General features: G+C 41.3%; 1 protein-coding gene across 1 annotated transcript in view; it reads left to right on the top strand.

Moving 5' to 3' along the window:
- The window catches only part of LOC100883355 (protein Fe65 homolog), a 186,144-nt gene that overhangs the window by 165,913 nt on the left and 5,117 nt on the right, over positions 1-15,114 (top strand). Inside the window, exons 6-16 of the mRNA XM_076538106.1 lie at positions 9,461-9,616; positions 12,089-12,318; positions 12,437-12,555; positions 12,627-12,739; positions 12,880-13,078; positions 13,144-13,271; positions 13,379-13,384; positions 13,463-13,713; positions 14,205-14,407; positions 14,483-14,659; positions 14,787-14,925. Coding sequence (XP_076394221.1) covers positions 9,461-9,616; positions 12,089-12,318; positions 12,437-12,555; positions 12,627-12,739; positions 12,880-13,078; positions 13,144-13,271; positions 13,379-13,384; positions 13,463-13,713; positions 14,205-14,407; positions 14,483-14,659; positions 14,787-14,925 — 1,721 coding nt within the window. The remainder of the gene's footprint in view (positions 1-9,460; positions 9,617-12,088; positions 12,319-12,436; positions 12,556-12,626; positions 12,740-12,879; positions 13,079-13,143; positions 13,272-13,378; positions 13,385-13,462; positions 13,714-14,204; positions 14,408-14,482; positions 14,660-14,786; positions 14,926-15,114) is intronic.

The following is a 15,114-nucleotide window of genomic DNA, read 5'->3' as shown; positions in this document are numbered from 1 at the left end:
TCAATATTTCAGATTTATAAACTTCTCAGTTTATAATTTCCTTAATTTTATAATTTTTACGCTTGGAAGTTTACGAATTTTTTAAAGGGGTTGCAAGTTTTCTAATTTTCTATTTGAGGTACTTGGATTTTTAACTATTTGAATTTGTCAATTTTGCAAATTTTCTAATTTATAAATTAGCTTTGAAGTTATGAAATTTTTAGATTGAGGAATTTGGATATTTCCAGGTATAAAAATCTTGTAATACTCAAACCTGCAATATTTATATCTATTTTAAATTCTATTAAAAAATACAATTCTTGAAATCATCAAGTGTTAAAATTTACAAATTGATTTCAAGCTTCAATAATTGCTTTGAAGATCAATAATTAATATCTTGCTGATTTTTCATGGACATATAAAATTGACCAAGTTGACCACAGAAAGAAATAAATGAATTTAAAAAAAGATACAAAACCACCCTTAATCCAACAACACAGCAAACATTCAGAAAAATAAACCTAACTCAAAATTACCTCGAAAAAGAACCTAACCTAACCGATTACCGATGTCGAAGGTGATCAAAAGGAAGGTAACAGAATGTAGGACATCGGTTTTTCTTTCAGCGGAAACCGCGAGGAGATAAGACGGACGCTTTAGAAGCGTAGCTAAACGACAGCGGTGTCGAGCGTCTAAACCGTGGTAGTAGGGGTCGTTCGAAATGGAATGAGGGGTGTAGGGGTTGGAGATAGGGTGTCAGGGGTGAACGAAATGGACGAGGGACGGCGTGGGACGCAGAGGGGTTGCTGGTAGTGTGTATTGATCGAGCTAGGAGAAGAGCACCCCCGACTCTACTGTACGAACGCCCACGTACGCGCGTTCTTTCGCTCGTATACGATTCTTTCTTCTTATATATCGTCCTTTTCCATTTTAGCCTCGCCACCCTTCGCTCGTTGTTCCGCATCCCCGTCACATCGGGGTGCTTCTTTGCCATCCGCGAATTTCACCCTGTAATGCCACCGCCTGATCACCCTTTTCTACTTTTCCTTACGGGGTAATTAATTTGTTTATAAAACTTCGTGACGTGAAGAATTAAAATATTGTATAACTTTTTGGGGGACGAAATTGCTATCTGTTGTTACGAGTTATATGAAGCTATACATAAAAGTGTCAGTATGAATTAAAATTATAGCTTATCGAAATTTTTACTTAAAATTAGAATTTTTAATTTTTTCGAGTAAATTGTTAAATTGTTCATATAATTAGTTGATAAATAGAAAATTTCAGGTATTAATGAATAAGCAAGTACCTCATTTTTAAGAACAGAAAATTGATTCTACACTTCTATGAGTCAGTTTTATGAGTCAGTTTTATGAGTCAGTTTTATGAGTCAGTTTTATGTTCATTTCTAATATGTAAATATAGAATAATATGTAAATATAATTTTGCAAAAGAGTACAAGTATTAAAAATAAATTTAGAGATAATTTTACTGAGTATATAGTATGTGCATCATCGATTGATGTAACGGTTGATTATCGATATCAAGAAGCGAAGCGAGATGCTTAATCGTTGTCGATAACCAGCCTGTCTAACAGTAACTGTGTATACCATAATCATGGTTGCGGTAGACAGAGGAGTTGCGGGTGTAATTTACGGTTTAGCCAGGTGCGTCAGAAGTTGCTCACCTTACTACCTAATTGGGTTTAATTACACCTCACTGAAAGTTACGACGACGAGCGTTTGCCCATATATCGGGTGGGTTACAATTAGCTGATTTTAGTTTCCACGTCAATCAAATACTTATTACGTGACTCACTATGGTTTCGAACACTTATCTTCATAATTAAAATGGTAGATGGATCGATTCATATTGCTTTTGTTAGGGTGAAAATATTGGAGACAGGATTCTTGTTGTTTGAAAATTTTTGGTTAGAGTTGGGTGAAGTTTTTCTTGTCTGTGATTGTAGCTGATGTTGAGATTTCAAACTGGCAATGTTGCAAGCTCCAAATTTCAAAATTGTCAAGGTTCTTATCTCTCAAGTTTCAAAGCTCTCAGGGTCCCATTCTCCCAAGTTCCAAATCTCTCAAGGTCCCACTCTCCCAAGTTCCAAATCTCTCAAGTTCCAAATCTCTCAAGGTCCCACTCTCCCAAGTTCCAAATCTCTCAAGGTCCCACTCTCCCAAGTTCCAAATCTCTCAAGGTCCCACTCTCCCAAGTTCCAAATCTCTCAAGGTCCCACTCTCCCAAGTTCCAAATCTCTCAAGGTCCCAACCTCCCAAGTTCCAAATCTCTCAAGGTCCCACTCTCCCAAGTTCCAAATCTCTCAAGTTCCAAATCTCTCAAGGTCCCACTCTCCCAAGTTCCAAATCTCTCAAGGTCCCACTCTCCCAAGTTCCAAATCTCTCAAGGTCCCACTCTCCCAAGTTCCAAATCTCTCAAGTTCCAAATCTCTCAAGGTCCCAACCTCCCAAGTTCCAAATCTCTCAAGGTCCCACTCTCCCAAGTTCCAAATCTCTCAAGGTCCCACTCTCCCAAGTTCCAAATCTCTCAAGGTCCCAATCTCCCAAATTCCAAATCTCTCAAGGTCCCACTCTCCCAAGTTCCACATCTCTCAACGTCCCAATCTCCCAAGTTCCAAATCTCTCAACGTCCCCCTCTCCCAAGTTCCAAATCTCTCAACGTCCCACTCTCCCAACTTCCACGTCTCTCCCTAGAACCTCCCCATCTCTCCATCCTCCCCATCTCCCCATAGGCTCCACTAGATCTGCAGTTAGATTCCTGTACTTCGGCGTATCACCATATATGAATCATGTGTGAATTTTAATCGCTCACCCTTCGTCGAGCGCGTCGTTCGTCCGTTTGCGAACACTTCTTGGGTCGTTAGCGAGTATCTAGGGGGTGATCGTGAGCAAAGCAAATAGACCAACTAATCGATCGTCAAGCCAGTCCCTTAACGTGTCTCTGACTCTCGCTTTGATTGCTAAGCTTGCGATTGGAAGCACAAATCTGGTCTTTGAAATTTCCGTTTACGGGGTAATGAACGTACTTACGCGTGCAATTAAACCCTTTGAGACCGGGTGTCGAGATGTTCCAGACATTGACGTTGCGTCCCTTGGTATCGAAGTATTTTCGGGACTGGTAATTGTATTTACTTTCATATGCACGTTGTTTGTACGTTCTGAGGGAACTATTAAATTTTCTTCGTATATGTCACTGTATAAAAGTTTGGAATTATCTGAAGGTTCTAAGGAAAATCGGGCACTGTATTCGATTTTTGTATTTCATGAAGTTACACGTGCGTTAAAACATCCTTTTAAGATCCAAATCTCTCAAGGTCCCACTCTCCCAAATTTCAAATCTTTCAAGTTCCAAATCTCCTAAAGTCCCAGTCTCCCAAGATCCAAGTCTCTCAATGTCCCACTCTCCCAAACTCTCCCAGTTATTAAATTGTCCGTTGATGTACATATGTAAATAACTTTTCCTGTACCCTTACACAAAACACATAAAATTACACAAAATATAAAAATCGATCAAATAACCTCATTCCACAATTTCATTATGAACAATAACAATATATTAAATAGATGTCTAATTTTTGTTCTGAAGGTTAAAAAATACTGTCCCCTGAATACGAAATCTGATAGAAACGTATCAACCTACCCACAGTCCAATAGTCTTCGAAAGAAAGATAATATTACTGAGTGTCAGCCTCCATTATTTTTCTAACTTCAAAAATAATATCCCGTGTCCGCAGTTTCCCGGTGCAGTGCTTTCGAGAAACACCGCGCGAGAAAGAACTTTTCAGCACGAAGGAAAAGGAAACTAAATATTGACGCTCTCGCAAGCCACACAATGTTCTTAGTGCCACTTGAACTCCACGAACCGCATTTCCGTGACTTGCACTCGTGCGAACCACGCCTCGAGAACATAATAAGAGACTCGGAATAGAATCTGGACGCGTGAAACGTCTCGCAAAAGTTGACTAGTTACCATAGACATCAGTCGTGAAATGACTTATGTACAATGTGTATGTACATATGTTAGAATACATTACATATGTTAAAATAAGAGCAAGGTTAGGTAAGATTTTAGGACTCTAGATTTAATATTTCTTCTGAAGCTTCTTACCTCAAGAAGTAGGTTGTTATATTTCTGTATTACCAACCAAATTTGATTTGAAGGTCTTTGAGATTTTTGCAAGCTTGCACTGCAAAGTGCACATCTTTGGTGTCTTCCAAATTCTGAATTTAGAAAGTTTCAAATCTCTCAAGGTCTCTAACTTGCGAATCCAGAATCTCTCAAGTTTGGAACCTATGGAGTTCCAACTCTCTCAAGGTCTCTATCTCTGAATTTGTAATTCTGTATAATTCGGTAACTCTGAAGACACCTATCTGCAAAGTTCCAAGTCATAGTTTGTATCTAGGAAGTTCTGACTCTGATAAATTCTGAAACTCTCAAGGTTTCTATCTCTCAAGGTTCCTATCTCTCAAGTTCCAAATCTCTCAAGGTTCTTATCTCTCAAGGTTCCACTCTCCCAAGTTCCAAATCTCTCAACGTCCCACTCTCTCAAATTCCAAATCTCTCAAGGTCCCACTCTCTCAAGTTCCAAATCTCTCAAGGTCCAACTCTCCCAAGTTCCAAATCTCTCAAGTTTCAAATCTCTCAAGGTTCCACTCTCCCAAGTTCCAAATCTCTCAACGTCCCACTCTCTCAAGGTTTCACTCTCCCAAGTTCCAAATCTCTCAAGGTCCCACTCTCTCAAGTTCCAAATCTCTCAAGGTCCCACTCTCCCAAGTTCCAAATCTCTCAAGTTTCAAATCTCTCAAGGTTCCACTCTCCCAAGTTCCAAATCTCTCAACGTCCCACTCTCTCAAGGTTTCACTCTCCCAAGTTCCAAATCTCTCAAGGTTCCTATCTCTCAAAGTCCCACTCTCTCAAGTTCCAAATCTCTCAACGTCCAACTCTCTCAAATTCCAAATCTCTCAACGTCCCACTCTCTCAAATTCCAAATCCCTCAACGTCCCACTCTCTCAAATTCCAAATCCCTCAACGTCCCACTCTCTCAAATTCCAAATCCCTCAACGTCCCACTCTCTCAAATTCCAAATCCCTCAACGTCCCACTCTCTCAACTTTCAAATTTGCCAAATTCCAATTCTCTCAATGACCCCCTCACCCAAGTCCCACCATCCCCTCTTCCCAACCTTGCAACTCCCAAATCCTCCACCTCCCAAATATCCCAAATTGCCCCAAATAGTCCTGCTACGCCACCCCAAAAATCCTACGCCACCCATACGTCACACGTCCTACCTCGCCATTTCAAAATCACCAAATCTCTACTAAAAAATAATCCTCAAACAACATCCCTACACAATATTCACAACAATCCTCAAGAATTCCTGTATCAAAATGGCCGTTCATTGACAATCCACAAACCATCGAACAATCGCAGAGACGGACAATTGGAGAGCACGAAAGTTGTCGCATGGAAGATAATCAATAGAGAATTGCCTCGATTCGGTATTGGATTTAATCGATCGCGGTGCGACCGCATTTATGCACAATACCATCCTGCCGACAACTTCTGGCGAATTTCCAAGCGTCTCGTGCCTTCGCTAACCTACATACTTGCTTAAAACGGTGTTATTAAGCGCTGGCCACCGGACCGCGCGAAACATACCACCTTTCCTTCTTCCACGGCGACACGTTTCTCTCTTTTCCGCGTTCTCGCTGTAGTTTCTTGTTCTCCTCTGTGCGGGCCGCTCTAAAGAAGTCTTTCTTGCGAAATGAAAACAGACGAGATTAAACGTCGCTACTCGTCGCGCGGAGAGAAAGAGCCTCTTTGTGAGACACGCGACTCAAAGCGAGCTGAAACGAGCTAACAATTTTATAACGGACGACCGAGGATCGAAAAAACAATTTCAACGAATACTCGAATGCGAGGATGGTTTAATGTAGTTAAACCGAGTTACCTGGTTAAATTTTTGAATTTTCGACGGGTCTCTGAACAATCTGATATTTATAGAGAATTATGGTAATCAAGTATGATAATTAAGTGCGTTAATAACGGATTGAATTTGGGAGGCAATTATTGGTAGCATGAATTATAAAATACCTCGAGGAAAATTAGTTGATTTAATTACAACTGATGTTACATGTGGTGGATAGTTTAAATACAGTATTAATTATTAATATTACTTGATGATTGTTTGGGCGAAGGTGAAGGTTTAAATTTTGAAACAAAAAGATTTTTAAATAATCGCAGGAGAACATTTTGCTGATTGATGAATATTGATCATTACTGATCTATAGCGAACCGTAATTATCGTTTGTCGCGGAGTTCCGTGGTCATCGTGATGTATCATCCCTTTAGTCCTCATCGCGAGAAATTTAATATCGAGGCGACGAAGCCCTGACAGTTCGGGTCATCTGAAAATATGGTTCAGCCGAGAGAAGAGGGATAAGTGTCATTCAAAGGCAAGCACCGTGTCTGAATAAAGGATCGAGTTTCAGCCTGTCAAAAGGGATCGAGAGTAACCTGGAGTAATCCATCTTCCCCTTTTTCTTGTATCTTCATACGTTGTGAATTAATAACTTATTGGCTTCTGATAGCTACTTTCGTTCTTCTTTGCCGAGACAAACATTTTTTGTGTTGTGTATTAACTCTTATATACTGTAATCTTATTTAGTACTTTATTATTATATTATTTACTTTGGAAATTTTAGATGAAGTGATGGATTTATGTGTAGTTTTTAGCTTTTGTAATTTGACAAATTTTAGGTTTTTTAGTTTTTAAGTTTTGGAAGATTTTCACTCTCCCAAGTTCCACATCTCTCAAGGTCCCACTCACCCAAGTTCCAAATTTGTCAAGGTCCCACTCTCCCAAGTTTCCAATCTCTCAAGGTCCCACTCTTCCAAGTTCCCAATCTCTCAAGGTCCCACTCTCCCAAGTTCCCAATCTCTCAAGGTCCCACTCTCCCAAATTCCAATCCTCTCAAGGTCCCATTCTCCCAAATTCCAAACCTCTCAAGGTCCCACTCTCCCAAGTTCCCAATCTCTCAAGGTTCCTATCTCTCAAGTTCCAAATCTCTCAAGGTCCCACTCTCCCAAGTTCCAAATCTCTCAAGGTCCCACTCTCCCAAGTTCCAAATCTCTCAAGGTCCCACTCTCCCAAGTTCTAAATCTCTCAAGGTCCCTATCTCTCCAGTTCCAAATCTCTCAAGGTCCCACTCTTCCAAGTTCCAAATCTCTCAAGGTCCCTATCTCTCCAGTTCCAAATCTCTCAAGGTCCCTATCTCCCCAGTTCCAAATCTCTCAAGGTCCCAATCTCCCAAGATCCCAATCTCCCAAGGTCCCATTCTCCCAAGTTTCCAATCTCTCAAGGTCCCACTCTCCCAAGTTCCCAATCTCTCAAGGTCCCACTCTCCCAAGTTCCTAATCTCTCAAGGTCCCACTCTCCCAAATTCCAAACCTCTCAAGGTCCCACTCTCCCAAGTTCCCAATCTCTCAAGGTCCCACTCTCCCAAATTCCAAATCTCTCAAGGTCCCAATCTCCCAAGATCCAATTTCTCAATTGAAGAAATCTCAAAACCCCCATCACCTATGCCCCAAGCTCCCTTATCCCAAATTCCTATACTCCGAAACCCATGCATCCCAATCTGAAAAATTCCCAAATATCTACATTACAAGTCAGTCCAAGTCATTACTCCCTCAGTCCTCTTCCTCAGTCCTCTTCCTCAGTCCCCTTCCTCGGGCCTCTCCCCAGAGAAAACAGATTTGCCATACAAGGTCATTATTACCCTTACGCTATCCGAGTTATAAATTTCGCAAAGAGCGGGTTCAATGCTAAAACTTAACTGACCGTCGCGACTAAGGTACCGTACACCACAGAAATTACACGGCTGCAAGGAAGTGCCATTTTAATTAACGATCAGGGAACGGAGCCAGGCACCGACGCGGTTAGTACAGGGTCGCTAACCATGTCGAAGTAATTAAGGGATTAGCCGAGCGGTTTGCTGACTAACGCCGCTCGCCTCTCTTGAGCATCGTTCGAGCCCGTCTTCTTCGACGTTTCGTTCGGGTTCGAAACGAGCAACTTTTAATCCCACGTTGCTTCTGAGGCTGCTTTTGTTGGTAGCATGTGTAGGAAATTGGAGGATGGTCACTTTTATTATGTCTTTGTCATGTTCTTATTTGTTTGTTTGAGTTGTTGATTGGGTGCAAGGTCTTTTGGTTAGTGTTAGATTGTGAGACTTTTAAGGATGTTGTTATAAGATGTTTAATTTGGTTGATGATATGTGGACATTTTCGTTGGGGATGACTACTGACATGTGGACGGGATATGTGAACAGTTATCACACATGTAGATATTTCCTTGTGAACAGTTGACACACATGTGGACATTCTTATTTGAACAGCTAACACACATGTAGACATTACATCCTCTTGTGAACAACTAACACACATGTAGACATTACATCCTCTTGTGAACAGCTAACACACATGTGGACATTCCTATGTGAACAGCTAACACACAAATGTGGACATTACATCCTCTTGTGAACAGCTAACACACATGTGGACATTCTTATATGTACAGCTAACAGACATGTGGACATTCCTATGTGAACAGCTAACACACAAATGTGGACATTACATCCTCTTGTGAACAGCTAACACACATGTGGACATTCTTATATGTACAGCTAACAGACATGTGGACATTCCTATGTGAACAGCTAACACACAAATGTGAACATTCCTATGTGAACAGCTAACACACATGTAGACACATGTAGAGGAGGAAGATTATCTTTGAGCAGCACTGGTATACTGTGTGATCAATGTATGCACACTTTGAACGTTAATGTTGAATATGCAACAGTAGAATTGAATGACACTGATCCTGATCCTCATGTGATATTAACCCAACGTTTTAATGTAACAATTATGTGAATGCAGAATGATGCTACGTGAGGGAGTCTTCAATGATGGATAAAATAACAAGAGCAAGAATAACTGGAACATATTTTTTTTTAATTTTACTCATACAGAAAATGACAAGTGACAGCTGAAACTCTTTGATTGCTACCTAAGATGACATTGACATACCAAAATCATTAGTCCTCTAAATACTTATTTAATAATGAAAATAAGGAAGTATACATTTTATCATCATCCTATATCAAACTGACTCGCACAAAGAACAAAATTATTAACAACTAAATTAAATCCGCATCGGTAGTCAACGTGCATAATGTGAAGGATGCGTCTACTCGTGAACATGAATAAATAAAATTACAAGACATTTTCAAAACCTATTTATCAGACACCAATCTCACAAATAGTAAATTATTTGTTACAAGACCCATACAATAAGCAATTACCATTAGCAATATTGAACGACGATATGTAATGTCTAATGATCGAATTACTCGATGATTGAACGCAATTGTACATTCGGCAACGTGGTGATTCAGGTACGGCAGCGAGGGTGTTGCGGAGTCCGCCCTCGTCGACGACACCCTCAACGGAAATCCTCGATCTTCACCGTCGTCTTCTTCGATTCTGCCTCCCCTTCAGTCAGGATCGACTTCGGACACGATCGACGCTGAAAATCTAACCGGTTCGAGAAAGTACGTACGATAGCGCCTCGTCGTACCCTCTCCCCTAGATCGCTGCACCGTTTCGATAGAAACGATTGTTGCTTCACTGTTTGTTTAATGTTGTTGTTGTTGTTTATTGTTGTTGTTATTGCTGCTGCTACTGCTGCTCCAATTGTATTACCGCCTTGTCATACCCGATGGCTAACTCGTTTCGTAATCTGTTATCGCTTTTGTAGGCTCCTCATCCTCGTTTGCAAGTTTAGCTATGGGGTCACTTTGACCCGTGGTTATCGTGGTTTATGGTAGGGTGCTTCAAGAGTATTGCAAGATTGCAAACTTTTTTGGAGCTTTATTTTATCAAATTTCGGAAGTTTCTTGAAGATTTCAAAATTCTAACCGAGGCAAAATTAAGAAGTTCATTAAGTTGAAGTTTTAAGGTTTCAAAATTGTTGAACTTGTAATTTATTCAGTCCCACATTACCAGGGCTGCAAAAAATTCTTGATATCTGAACGTGCCAAACTTCTAAGGTTGCAAAAGTCGAAGTATGTAGAGTCCCAAACTTCCAAGAGTATTTAAGTATTCCTATTAGTATTTAAAAGTCCTAAAATTCTTTCTTCCTACCTCCCCCCCTCCCCACTTCTCGGTTTTCTTTCTTTCTCCTCTTCACCATTCCCCACTGTCCCGTAAAGCTCAGAAAGGAAGGTTTACAACTATCTTCCACGGACCCACAGAGGGAAACCGATTCTCGATTTCGGAAAAGATTTTTCACCCGCAGGCGGATTCGATCCGGTGTCCCTCGGATCCTCGATCCGACTCCCTATCGACTCACCCACCGACGCCCCATTCTTGGTACTTCATTAGAAGGATATTACCATACAAGACTCAAACGGTATTCTCAATTTCCCATTTCCTATCTTTCTTCCACTTCTGGTTATTTTCTTTTTCTTCCCCTCCCCCACTTCTCTTCTTTCCCCCACAAGTTCCACAATTCACAAGTACGAAAACTATAAAATTCCAAAACTGCAATGTTCCTGAATTCAAAGCTCCCAAAATTGTAAAATTCCAATTTTCTCAAGTTCCAAAATTCCAATATAGAAAATCCCAAAATTTCCAATATTTCAAAGCTCCAAAATCCTAAGATTTCAGCATTTTAAATCCCCAAAATCCCCAAATTTCCAACATCTCAAATCCCCAAAATTCCAAAATTCCATCTCGAATCCCCAAAATTCCATATGAAATTTTCCCAAGTTCCAAAATTCCAATATAGAAAATCCCAAAATTTCCAATATTTCAAAGCACCAAAATCCCAAGATTCCAGCATCTTAAATCCCCAAATTTCCAATATCTCAAATCCCCAAAATTTCAAAATTCCAACTCGAATCCCCAAAATTCAATATGAAACCCCCAAGCTCCCATATCCCTAAATCTCAAAATTCCCCAAAACTCTCAATCTCCCTAAATCCCTAAACTCCCCAAAACTCTCAATTCCCCTAAATCCTTAAACTCCCCAAAGCTCCCAATCTCTCTAAACCCCTAAATTCCCCAAAACTCTCAATTTCCCTAAATCCCTAATTTCTCCAAAACTCTCAATCTCCCTAACCCTCAAACCCCCAAAATTCCAATTTCCCTTAACCCCAAAACTCCCACCCCGTAACCTCATAAAATTTCCCTTTCCCCCGATTCCCATGTCCCTACCGCATAGGACATCCTGTACACCCACATCCACAGTATACAAACAAGATGTAGTACACCCCCAGTCCAAACGACCCATTCGGCATGCTAGCGTTAATTACTAAACGATAGTTGCTTAAAATACGTGTGTATACAATCGTGGAATTGTATTGATCGTGAGAGTCGTGAGGCTTCCGAGCAGCAACGTTTCCCTATTTTGATTCGGTATAGAATGTTTATAGAACGATGCGCCAGCAGTAAGTCCTGATGACGCGCAATCGAATCGACAACGCTATTTGTCTCTGTCGATGTTAGCCGTGCGATCGATAAAACTTTACGAGCCAGCCAATGGCCAATTACGCGCGAATCGATTCATCAGGCTGTACGCGTCGAAGACGATAAGTAAATGTTAACGACCATGATCCATCTGCAATGAGAGCAGCAGTCGATCCTTGATATTGGATGATGCGATAGATCGTGGTTCATTTGCAAATTGACCTTACGAGGAAACGGTGTCAAGGTAGACCTTGAAGATATCTGGTCGATTTCTTCCTTCTTCGGATTCTTGATAGGTGTTTTATTCGATTAGTACAAATTTGATCAGCTTAATTTTTTAAACTTTTGAATTCGGTTGGAAAATTGCTTGTCATTACTTTTTCTTAATATTCTGGTAGTTATAAAGAATTACGAATGAAGATTTATATAATTAAAGAAATCGTACAACGAGGGGTTTTCAAGCAACCTTAATAATCCCAAGGTGTGTTTTCCCATCCATATTGATTGCCATAAAGCGAATAAAGCGGTTAACGTGACAATTTCATGCATTACAGTTATTGCGAGAAAGCGGATAACGAAACGACAGACATGGGCGGCGTTCCTCACGTGGAGGGTGGACTGAATAGCGAGCTATACGCGGTTCCTGTGAAACGAAGGCAACCGAAGGATCAGAAGAACAATGCGAGCCTGCAGAACAATGCCCAGGAGAAACCGTCGGAAGTGGATACGAACGAATGCGAGGATAAAGATGAGAATCTACCGCCCGGATGGCAAAAACACGAGGGTGGGTGTCCAAGAATTCGCGAGCCAGCCAATTGTACGAGACAGATCGATAAACCATTAGAGCGTAATATAATAGAGGCCAAAGTTAATGAACTATATCGTTTATCTTTTTATTTCAGACGAGAACGGACCTTATTACTGGCACGTCAAAAGCGGCAATATTCAGAGAGAGCCACCGGAGGCGCTTCCACACTCCAAGAGGGAGTCTCGTAGGAGCCTTATCAAAGATAATGATAGCGTGAGTTTTATTTCCATAGGTTTTTTATTTTTGTAGAATAGAGAATTTTAGAGGAGGCGTCTTCATTGTAGATAAACAATTTCCACACTTTGAGCGGCATGGTGAACACGGTGACCCGTAGCAACACCAGCTCGGCTTTGGATCAGGAGTTGGAGAACAAGAGGAAGGTGGAATTAGCTCTTAAGTAAGATAATTTTTATATCCTTGAAATTTAATATTTTGGCTATCAATTTGCAGACTATCAAATCCCCAAATATCCAGATATCAAATCCTCCACAAAATCCATGTATCGATCTACAATCTCATGTTACATATACATTTTAGACGAAGAAGCTACCCCGCCCGAGCAGATTCAGAGGGCAGAGACAAACCGATCCGCTTCGCCGTGCGTTCCCTCGGCTGGACAGAGATCGCCGAGGAGGATCTGACACCCGAAAGAAGCAGCAAAGCGGTGAATAAATGCATCGTGGACTTGTCACTCGGCAGAAACGATCTTCTGGACGTGGTTGGTCGATGGGGCGACGTTAGTATCAATTTAAACATTATTTGCTGTCCTATGCAACTTACGTAAGACCTGAAATCTTGCAGGGCAAAGACTTGTTTATGGATCTCGACGAAGGTGCTTTGAAGCTGATAGACCCGGAGAACCTAACCGTGCTCAACACACAACCGATTCACACGGTCAGGGTGTGGGGTGTTGGTAGAGACCACTGCCGGTAAGTGGATCTTTGAATTTTTAAACCACACTCGGACAAGATTGAACCGCTTTAATAACTCGTTTACAATTCTTTTCATGAACTTCTGTTGGATGGCTCATGTACAGCGAAAGGTAACGAGCATTACTGAAGTATAATGTTTACATAGTTGACGACGTTTGGTAAATGGGTTAATGGGATTTCTTTATCAGGGACTTCGCTTATGTGGCAAGAGACCGATCGACCCGGAAACACATGTGCCATGTGTTCCGTTGCGACATACCGGCACGTACGATCGCTAACACGCTTCGCGATATTTGCAAGAAGATCATGATCGAACGGTCGCAACATCAGAATCTGGCGAAACCGGTGGACATTAATGGGAGAACGAGCCTCGCTACCAGACCTACTAACTTGCCTACTGAGCATCGACGATTTCATAGAAACGGACAAGCACTAGTCAGTAAGTAGATAAATTATGATGCGATAAATGTATGTTGACACTGTGAGGACTGAGTACTCGTAGAGAGTACTGTATGCGACGAGATACCTCTTGTAAGTACAGAACGCGTTGAATGCTCTGCTCAGTGATATCACATGTGAGTACCATATGAGTGGTGATACCACACATGACGATACTACGAATAGCAAATACCGCTCATGGCAAATATAAAACGAATACCACATGTGGCGAATACCACATGTGACGAATACCACCCGTGGCGAATACCACGCGTGATGAATTCCATGCATGACGAAGCCACACGCGAATATCATGTATGACGGTACAACAGGTGGCGAATACCGTGAATAGCAAATAGAACACATGACGAATACCACGCGTGATTACCATGTGTAGTTATTAAACATAACGAATAAATGTATATACGATATATTCATGCACCTACACATGTATTGTATGAAAACACCATACAAACGTTAATCTATTTACAGCACAATCTTTCCCAACGCCCATGGAGGAGCCGAAGAAAGTGCTACGGGCACAGTATCTTGGATCCATGCAAGTATCTCAGGCGACTGGAATGGAAGTTTTAAACGACGCGATAGATCACATCGTATCCAACACCCCTATCAATCAATGGCGAAACGTGAACGTTGCTGTGGCACCCAGCATGATTTCTATCCTTACACCAAATGTAAGTGCATATCCATGTGTGTGTACCATCGTGATGATAAAACAACGAATCGTATCGATGATTGTGTTGCTTCAGGAGGAGAAACTTATCACCGAGTGCCGAGTACGTTATCTGTCGTTCCTCGGTATCGGCCGCAACGTGAAACAATGCGCGTTTATAATGCACACCGCGCAAGATCTCTTCATCGCACACGTCTTCAATTGTGAGCCTAGCAGCGGAGCCCTTTGCAAAACCATCGAAGCCGCTTGCAAGGTAATTTTTGACTTGGAACAAAAAATTAAAGATGGAGAAACTTGTTTGTAGTATAAAATGTATTTGATCCGATTCGCAATATTAAGTCAAACGCGTTGAATTAAAAGTGTAAATATATTTTTGATAGCTGAGGTACCAGAAATGCTTAGACGCACATCCTCAAGGCTTCAGAAACGCCAGCAGTCTGAACACTCCTAGCGGAAAAGGTCTTGGCGCTACCCTGAAGTCGTTGGTTGGTTCACTGACTGGACGTAGAAATAAGCAGGGTGAGTCCTGAGACGAGGCTCTCTCGCTGCAGGTAAATGATCACGCTCAGCCGTTAAAGTACGAAAATAATGAGATCCGCGACAGGAATCTAGTGAAAATTACACGCGAACGCGTACCACGAACGACACAGACAACGCGATCGTCGAATCGCCGAACGACTATGTTGTAGTTGACAGGTTCGCTCGTTC

This window comes from Megachile rotundata, chromosome 12, assembly GCF_050947335.1.
Source record: "Megachile rotundata isolate GNS110a chromosome 12, iyMegRotu1, whole genome shotgun sequence".
NCBI lineage: Eukaryota > Metazoa > Arthropoda > Insecta > Hymenoptera > Megachilidae > Megachile > Megachile rotundata.
The sequence above is the reverse complement of the archived record's forward strand: the minus strand, read 5'-3'. Positions and strand labels throughout refer to the sequence as shown.